This window comes from Nansenia antarctica (genome assembly GCF_963989245.1).
Source record: "Nansenia antarctica genome assembly, chromosome: 6".
NCBI lineage: Eukaryota > Metazoa > Chordata > Actinopteri > Argentiniformes > Microstomatidae > Nansenia > Nansenia antarctica.
In genome coordinates, this window is record NC_137676.1 from 3,131,939 (window position 1) to 3,141,956 (window position 10,018).

General features: G+C 49.9%; 1 protein-coding gene across 1 annotated transcript; it reads right to left on the reverse strand.

Annotated features, from left to right (window-relative positions):
- Positions 1-1,484: 1,484 nt before the first annotated feature.
- eva1aa (eva-1 homolog A, regulator of programmed cell death a) lies at positions 1,485-4,990 on the reverse strand (the record flags this gene model as incomplete). The annotated part of the gene is made up of 3 exons (XM_080533745.1): positions 1,485-1,716; positions 1,840-1,987; positions 4,909-4,990. The coding sequence occupies 3 exons, from the start codon at positions 4,988-4,990 to the stop codon at positions 1,485-1,487; spliced, it is 462 nt and encodes a 153-aa protein (XP_080389871.1).
- Between the last annotated feature and the right edge of the window lie 5,028 nt (positions 4,991-10,018).

Below are 10,018 nucleotides of genomic sequence, written 5' to 3' on the forward strand. Positions count from 1 at the left end.
CGGTTGGTTGGCGGGGGGGGGGGGGGGGGGGGTTGTTGAAGAGGGGGGGGGGGGGTTGTTGGAGGGAGGTGGGGTCGGTGTTCCTCGAAGATTGTCTGTAACATCATGGGTCCATCTCTCATATCGTACTGTTCATTGTCCCACTGAGGGAGCTTCACGCATCTCCCAGACCCCCCAGTCATCCATTTTGAATACTTGGTGGGTGAGGGGGGGAGGGGAGGGGAGGGGGTGGTGGGAGGGAGGGAGGTGTGTGTGTGTGTGTGTGTGTGAGTGAGCAGAGAAAAGCAGCAAGCCTTCAGAGTGTTCCAGAGCTGCCTTGTACTCCACATCCTGACAGGAAGTCAACTGTCGTTTAAGTCACCTGTCCTGTTTAGGTCTCCACAGCTCTGCTCTATGTCTATGGGAAAGGATTACCCATGAGCCTCCACTTCAGGCAGGGGGCCGCCCGCCGGAGGTTAAAAGCAGTGACCCCTCCCCGCCACCCCCCCCCACATCCCCTACCCACCTCCACCTATCAGAGAGAGACAGGTTTCTGGCCAAGCTTACCGTGCTGGGTGGAAGGACGAGCTTATTCTCACTGCAGACAGACAGACAGACAGACAGACAGAGAGACAGACAGACAGAGAGACAGAGAGACAGAGAGACAGACAGAGATAGCCAGACAGAGAGACAGACAGACAGACAGACAGACAGACAGAGAGATAGCCAGACAGACAGACAGACAGACAGAGAGACAGAGAGACAGACAGAGATAGCCAGACAGGGAGACAGACAGAGAGACAGACAGACAGACAGACAGACAGACAGAGAGATAGCCAGACAGACAGACAGAGAGACAGCCAGACAGAGAGACAGACAGACAGACAGACAGAGAGACAGACAGAGAGATAGCCAGACAGACAGAGAGACAGACAGACACACACACACACACACACAAAGACAGACAGACAGACAGACAGACAGACACACACACACACACACACACACACACACACACACACACACACACACACAGACAGACACAAAGACACACAGACAGAGAGACAGACACACAGAGAGACACACAGACACACACGTACACACACACACAGACAGATAGACAGACAGACAGACAGACAGACAGAGAGATAGCTGCTGTCCTCCTGGGGGGTCTGCCACCACAGTCACGCTCCTCCCCCCCTCCTTAGTTGGTGGTTGGTTCCAAACCCCCCCCCCCCCCCCCCCCAGCAGAGTGGTTCTATTGCGGTCGACCCCCGCCCCTCCCCAACCTCCTCCCACCATTTTAGCGGTCCATTTCTACGGTCCACCTCCTCCTCCCTCCTCTCCTCTCCTCCTCAGTAATAGCAGTTGAGGCGGTCCATTTTAACGGTCCTCCTCCCCTCCTCCTCCCTCCTCTGTTATAGCGGTTTGAGGCGGTCCATTTCTACGGTCCTCCCTCCTCCCTCCCTCCCCCTCTCGTCCTCCTCTCCTCGTCCTCCTCCTCCTCAGTAATAGCGGTTAAGGCTTCGCGTCCCGGGCACGTCCGGCTGTCCGTTCATCCAGATCTCCCGGATGATCCTCTCCCTCTCCTCCAGCCTCTGCGCTCGCTCCAGCTCCTCGGCCGACGTGAACACGTTCATGTTCAAGGTGCGCTCGAACCGCCGGTGCCGCCGGGCCGAGAGGTCCGACGTGGTCTCCCAGTCCGAGTCGTCCGAGTCGCCGCTGGATTCGGACGAGCTGTCGGCACCGGCGCCGGTCCCCCGCGCTCCTCCACCTCCACCTCCACCTCCACCTCCACCTCCTCGCTTCTTGCCGTTGGTGTTGGTGCTGCTACTCCCGGGCCCGCCGCCGCGGCGGTGCCGGTGGTGGCCGGGGTGCTGGGGGTGCTGGCGGTGGGGGTTCTGGCAGTCGGTGCGGCAGGAGATCTGGACCACCAGGGCGAAGAGGGTCAGGAAGAGACCCAGGCACACACCGCACACGAAGAACAGCGCCGCTCGCTCCGGGTGGTCTGCGGGGCGGAGAGAGGGGGGGGGGGGGGGGGGAGGGAGGGAAGGGGAGGGAAGGGGAGGGAGTCGGGGAGAGAGAGAGAGGGCGGGTTAAAACGGTTATTCATGGAGCGCAAACGTTCACCAGGATGAGCCAGCAGGAAAATGACTCCTGGTACAGCTCTCCATCGGGTTCCTCTGACGCCTTTGAGGTTCAAGGTTTAAGGGTACTTTATTTGTCACATGCACAGAAATACAAAGTAAAACATGCAGTGAAATGAAATGGGACTTGTCACTCAACACTGTGCCAGAGAAGAAAAGACAATAGTAACAATAAAAGACACAGGACATAAGAGAGATAAAGTGCTGAACATAAAGTGCTGTGCGGTAACAAAAGTATCCTGCACTAAATAAATAGACCAATTTGAAGTCTTCGAGGGAAGTAAAAAAGGCCCCCCCCGGCCTGTTCCACTCAGCGGTCAGGCTGACCTCGGTCACCAGGTTACACACTGAGGCAGCAGCAGGGTGTTTACCCTCATCGCCATGGTTACAAATGAACGCATGACGGAAGGAAAGAAAGGCACTGTGACTGTGACCGCTGGGACACACGATCATGAGGACAGTCATGAATGAGAAACAAACAACAACAACAACAACAACAACATCAACAGGAAAAAGATCACTTGGTGAGATGCCAAGGTTGAGAGAGAGAGAGAGAGAGAGAGAGGGACAGAGAGAGAGGGACAGAAAGAGAGAGAGAGAGAGAGAGAGAGAGAGAGAGAGAGAGAGAGAGACACACAAAGAGGCTAGGTAGGCTAAGTACAGTAACCACACTGCCTATAAGACTGCTAGGTCCACTAACCACAAGTGTGTTTATTATTACTGTGTGTGTCTATCTTACTGTGTGTGTGTCTATCTTACTGTGTGTGTCTATCTTACTGTGTGTGTGTCTAACTTACTGTGTGTGTCTATCTTACAGTGTGTGTGTCTCTGTGTGTGTGTGTCTATCTTACTGTGTGTGTGTCTCTGTGTGTGTGTCTATCTTACTGTGTGTGTGTCTATCTTACCGTGTGTGTGTTTATTATTACTGTGTGTGTGTCTCTGTGTGTGTGTCTATCTTACTGTGTGTGTGTCTAACTTACCGTGTGTGTGTCTATCTTACTGTGTGTGTGTCTAACTTACTGTGTGTGTGTCTCTGTGTGTGTGTCTCTGTGTGTGTGTCTATCTTACTGTGTGTGTGTCTCTGTGTGTGTGTCTATCTTACTGTGTGTGTGTCTCTGTGTGCGTGTCTATCTTACTGTGTGTGTGTCTCTGTGTGTGTGTCTATCTTACCAGGCAGTAAGTGTGTTTATTTGCCCGGCCGAGTGGGAGGTAAAAAAGCAGGAAAAGATCCTCTCTCTCTCTCTCTCCTCTCTCTCTCCTCCTCTCTCTCTCTCTCTCTCTCTCTCTCTCTCTCTCTCTTACTCTCTCCTCCTCTCTCTGTCTCTCTCCTCCTCTCTCTCTCTCTCTCTCTCCTCCTCTCTCTCTCTCTCTCCTCCTCTCTCTCTCTCTCTCTCTCTCCTCCTCTCTCTCTCTCCCCTCTCTCTCTCTCTCTCCTCTTCTCTCTCTCTCTCTCTCTCCCATCTCCAACGTGTGTTTTAGCAGCTGGCTGGAGCAGGTGACATATGGGGACGAACAATGTGTGTGTGTGTGTGTGTGCGTGCATGTGTGGGTGGATGTGCGTGTGTGCGTGGGTGGGTGTATGTGTGTGTGTGTGTGTGTGTGTGTACACAAGGAAGGAGGTAGGGTATCTCTCCTCCACATCTGCATTCCTCGGTCCTGTTATTCCTCCGCCCCTCCCAGGCCCGGGGAGAGGGGATGTGGGTCTGGGTTCTCCCCTCAGCGCAGTGCCACCCACCGCCAAGACCTCCGCAGGAACACACACACTGGAACACCCAGGTCCCCTAGCATCACCTAGCGTCACCTAGCATCACCTAGCAGAGGGGATGTGGGTCTGGGTTCTCCCCTCAGCACAGTGCCACCCACCGCTAAGACCTCCGCAGGAACACACACACTGGAACACCCAGGTCACCTAGCGTCACCTATTGCCTAGCATCACTTAGCATCACCTAGCATCACCTAGCATCACCTAGCATCACCTAGCATCACATAGCATCACCTAGCATCACCGTCCTCCACACAGACCCATATACTGGAACACCCAGGTCACCTAGCATCACCTAGCATCAACGTCCTCCACACAGACCCATATACTGGAACACCCAAGTCACCTAGCATCACCTAGCATCACCTAACATCAAATGCCTCCACACAGACCCACAGAACTGCTCTCGCCCCTCAAAACCCAAACTCTACCTCCCCTCTTCCTTCACCCACCCCAGGGCAGTTGAGAAGACAAGGGGGGAGTTTTTTTGGGGGGGGGGTTGGCATTTCTGCTTTATGGGGGGATAGACAGAGTCCTTCTGATTACACTACGTGTGTGACGCCACTAAGCCCCCCCCTGCGCACGTACCGGACAATCAACACAACAATTTCGTCAGTGTCTATTCCTTTCTTCTTCTATCAGGACGACTGTGGCCAATCGGGCCTGAGCTGGATTACTCTTCCTGCTATGACTGGTGGATCGATGATTCACTTGCTTAAGTCAAATGTATTGATTGTAAGTCGCTTTGGAATAAGGCGTCTGCAAAAATGACAAACATGTAAATGTAAATAAGACAGGAAGTAGGCGTGTGTTTAGGAGAGGGTGGTAGTAGAGAGAGAGAGAGAGAGAGAGAGAGAGAGAGAGAGAGAGAGAGAGAGACAGAGAGAGAGACAGAGACAGAGAAAGAGAAAGAGAGACAGAGAAACTGACGAGGTCTTGACCTCACGTGGAGGTCACCGACGTTGTGGTGGTGGTGGTGAAGAAGGGGGTTGTGGGTAAGGGGGGGTTGCCGTGGGTTACCTGATATGAAGGTGTAGGCGGCCAGGGCGTTGCTGATGAGCGCCATGTTGGCGCTCCCGTTGGCGTTGATGACGGGGTTCATGTCCGGTGGGCGGGGAGGACGCGGGGGACTCTCATCCACTCCTCCTCCTCCTCCTCCTCCTCCTCCTCCTCCTCCTCCCACTAGTCCTCCTCCTCCTCCTCCTCCTCCCACTCCTCCCACTCCTCCTCCTCCTCCCAGAGACGTCTTCTCTTCCTCAGAGTAGGAGCCAGACTCCCTCCCTCGCTTTTTCTTTCCTGGGGGAGAAGGTGAGGGCGGGGGAGGGGTGGGCGGGGGGGTGGAGGACACACACACACACACACACACACACACACAGACACACAGACACACAGACACCAGGGTCAGACTGTGGAAAGATGCGAACAGCTGAGATACAGTTTAGAGGTGTTTAGACAGAGATTAGACTGACCCCCTAACCGTAACCAGACTCAGAGATTAGACTGACCCCCCTAACCGTAAACCAAAATAATGAGACCACTGATTCCCGACTGCTACACATCTGGCTGGGAGCTGTGTGTGTGTCTGGTCTGGAAACACACCAATATACTCTTTCCAATACATCCATTTTTTTGGCCATGAAACGATGATTTCCCCAAAGCGAAAGAGAAGTTCGTTTATTTACAGTAACAGTGGAAGACCAGTGAGCAGACTGGGTGACTCACACAGACAGACACACGACCACCCCCTCCCACTCCCTCCCTCCCTCCCCCACCACCCCCCCCTCCCCCCACCATTTCCTCCCCCGTAGATATCTCTCTGGTAATATACTGTGTTTGGATCGACATCACAAAGCAGCGTGGTTGTTTCCAGAGTGATTCAGAGCGTGGCGTTCCGTTCGTGAGATCATGAGTCAGCGAGTTTCAGGGAAATTCGTTTCAGAACAACCTTCTCCCACATGGAAAATGTTTGGGAGTTTCATCACGTGTTGTGTCCGAACTCTCCTCTCACCATCTCGTGGATCATTCTAGTTTTTATTTTACGAGTCTCAGGGAAAAACTAGGGAGATTTCATCTGCCTTTTATTTTGTTCTTCTTGGTCACAGCACGGGTCCTTCTTACCCGCTGACTCTGACTGTGTGTGCGTGTGTGTGGGACGATGATGATGATGATGATTATTTGATGATCACTTTTCAAAAAATGCCGGTCGAGAGAGGACGCTGGCGTTGCTTGTTCGCCACTTCTCCACACGAAGTCTAGATATACTTTCAGTATCCAGAGAAGTTTGTCCTACAAAGACTTCTCTGGATACTGAAAGTATATCTAGATTTAGATTTAGTCATCTAAAAATGTATTAGACCTGTATACTTTCTTTTATACATTTTTTTGTTTCTTTTTATTTTACTACTCAATCTTTTCAGTTTGTAAAGCGTCTTTGAGTGTCTAGAAAAGCGCTATATAAGTCTAATGTGGGGTCCCTCAGGGGTCTATTCTTGGTCCCTTGCTCTTCTCCCTGTACATGATCCCATTAGGTGGAATCATCAGAAAACATGGTGTACATTTTCATAGTTATGCTGATGATACTCAGCTGTACATATCAGTATTGCCTGATAATTCACATGCACTCAGCTTGCTGGAGATATTGTCTCTGAGATATAAAACTTTGGATGTCCCAATATTTTCTACAACTAAATCAGGACAAAACTGAGATTCTTGTCATTTTACCAAAACCACAAAAAGACAAATTGTCGAATACGATGGGAACCTTGCTTTCAAACTGCAAACACGAAGCGAGAGTCTTCACCAAAACAAGCAGATGAGCTCATATAACTCCTATTTTAGAAACTCTACACTGGCTTCCTATCAAGTTCAGAATAGATTTCAAGATCCTTCTGCTTGTTTATAAAGCTCTCACTGGCATAGCACCAGAATATCTGAAAGACCTTTTGCTGAGCATATCAGCCCATTAGAGCTCTCAGGTCTTCTGACGCTGGTTTTCTCTGTGTACCACATGTACAAAAGAAGAGATCTGGTGAAGCTGCATTCTCATTTTATGCACCCAGATTGTGGAATGCACTGCCAGTTTACATTAGGGATGCAACCTCAGCACATATGTTCAAGTCAAGACTAAAAACCCATCTTTTTAATATTGCCTTTAAATGAAAAAATAATTAAATTATGATTATATAAAGATTGGAGCACTTTGAGCTGCAACGTTTGCAGGAAAAGCGCTATACAAATAAAAGTTATTATTATGAATGTATTATTAGCATTATTATTATTATGAACATGATGAGGAGCCAGGGGAGGAGAGAGGACAGAGGACATGGATGGTGGTTGGTTGGTTGATTTGAGGCCTTTAACTGCCGTGAGATCATGAGTCAGCGAGTTTCAGGGAAATTTAGAACAACGTTCTCCCACATGGAAAATGCTTGGGAGTTTCATCACATGTGTCGTGTCCGAACGCTCCTCCCATCTCATGGATCATTCTAGTTTTTATTTTACGAGTTTCAGGGAAAACGAGGGAGATTTCATCTGCCTTTTATTTTGTTCTTCTTGAGTCACAGCACGGGTCCTTTCTCTGCTGACGCTGACTGTGTGTGTGTGTGGGTTTGTGTGTGTGTGTGTGTGTGCGTGTGTGTGTGGTGTGTGTGCGTGTGTGTGTGTGTGTGTGTGTGTGCGTGTGTGTGTGTGTGTATGTGTGTGTGTGTGTGTGTGTGTGTGTGTGTGTGCGTGTGTGTGTATGTATGTGTGTGTGTGTGCTGTGTGTGTGTGGTGTGATGTGTGTGTGTGTGTGTATGTGTGGTGTGTTGGTGGTCTGTGTGAGTCCTCTGTGTGGGATGTTGATTTGATTTGATATCATTTGATTTGATTTAAGCAGGGTTCCCACACCTTCTGAAACATCAAATTCAAGCACCTTTCAAGGACTTTCAAGACTCAATTCCCTCAAATTCAAGGCCCCAACACGGCATAGTTTGAGACAGACCTAGATGAGAATGTATAAAATAGGAACTATCCGCTCACAGACAACAATTAAAAAGAGAGGCTTGAATGTGTGAACACTAGATGGTCTCTTGCCTTCTCTACCACAGCACAGCAAAACAATATATTGTGAAATATGTGTAAAGTTCTACAACAAGTATCTACTCTCTCAGTTAAGCTAAGTGTCTCTAGTAAAAACATACAAGTACAAGTCTATAACTGACCACCGACATACCGATTGTGAGCAATACCAACATGTGGAATAATCAGGTACAATCAATTGTACATCAGTAAAACCAAAGCTCGCAACACAAAGAGAACATTTTCATATAATAGAGTATGTTGCTAAACAGGCTAGACAAAAGAAAGAGTTAGAACTGTCTGGAATATTTAAAATACCAGTCAGTCAGTCAGTCAGTCAGTCAGTCATATGGATGAGCCAGGGGTGAGAGAGAGGACAGAGGATGTGGGATGGTGGTTGGGTGGATGTGATGACTTTACTGAAGGCTCATAATGAACACTCTGGATAGGGACCCTCCCTAGGGACCCTCCCTAGTGCTCTCTCTCTCTCTCTCTCTCTCTCTCTCTCTCTCTCTCTCTCAAGCACCACTCTGGTCTCTGTGTGTTTATAGGGAGGTGGGCGCACACACACGCACGCACGCGTACGCGCACATCTTAAGTGCATGCGTGTGTGTGTGTGTGTGTGGGTGTATGTACGTCAATGTCTGTATGTGTGTGTGTGGTTAACACATAGACACACACACACACACACACACACACAGACACAGACACAGACGCAGACACACACGCGCACACACACAGGCACAGGCACAGACACACACACACACACACACACACACATACACACACACACACACACACACAGTAATCTGACCCTAGCATGTGAAGCAGGCCTGGCCTGGGTTAGTCTGTTCACATGCAACGCTTCAGTGCAAACAGAACACTGAGAGAGAGTCTTGACATGAATTAAGTGTTCTGAACCTCCCTACCTGTGTGTGTGTGTGTGTGTGTGTGTGTGTGTGTGTGTGTGTGTGTGTGTGTATCGGTACGTGTGAGTATGTGTGTGCATGCGTGCATGCATCTTAAGTGCACGTGTGTGTGCGTTAATGTCTGTGTGTGTGTGTGTGGGGCTGTCACATAGTACACACACACACACACACACACTCACACACACACACACACACACACACACACACACACACACACACACACACACACTCAGGAGCTGTAATGACAGCAGAAGGTGTGTGAGTCAGATGTGATCTATGTGTCCAGAGAGGAACTGCTGACTGAGGGGTAAGTGTTACCACCTGGACCACCACTGTGTTGCACACCGGCCAACATCCGACTACCCCGTACATCACAGAGAGATTTAGAGATTTAGTTTTTTGAGAGAGATTTTGAGATTTAGTTTTTTGAGAGAGATTTTGAGATTTTGTTTTTTTTACAAATATATGGAATCTGTTTCGTAGTTCCCTCCCTTCGTTCGGGGGATGAAAAACCGAACGACGTGAAATTAGATCGATCGGACAGACGGATGGATGGAGAGATCGAAGAGATTTATAGTCGATGTCTTCAAAAAAAAATGTCCGCGTGTTCGAGGAATCCTCGTCTGGATTTTGGGAGATGGAAAGACAGGTTTTTCCAGATGGGTCGTGTGAGGCTTTGGCGTGTGTTGGAAGTGCATGACGAACTGTCAGAAATGTCCTCCCCCTCCTCCCCCCTCCTCCCCCGCCTCCCCCACTCCCTCTGTCATTCTCCTACCCTCCTAATCAGCGTTAAGGCTGCCGGGTCTGGGGAAAGTAATTAGTGTGTTTGGCCTCTCGCCATCCTCCCTCATGAATGATGAATGCTTTGTTTGTATTTCATACTGCTGTTATCGCTCTCTCTCTCTCTCTCTCTCTCTCTCTCTCTCTCCCTTTCTCCTTCTCTCTCTCTCTCTCTCTCTCTCCCTCACTCTCTCTCTCTCCCTTTCTCCTTCTCTCTCTCGCTCCTTCTCTCTCTCTCTCTCCCTTTCTCCTTCTCTCTCTCTCTCTCTCTCTCCTTCTCTGACCCTCCCTTTCTCTGTCCCTCTCTCTCCCTCTCTCTCCCTTTCTCTCCATCTCTCTCTTGCTCTCTCTCTCTCTCCCCT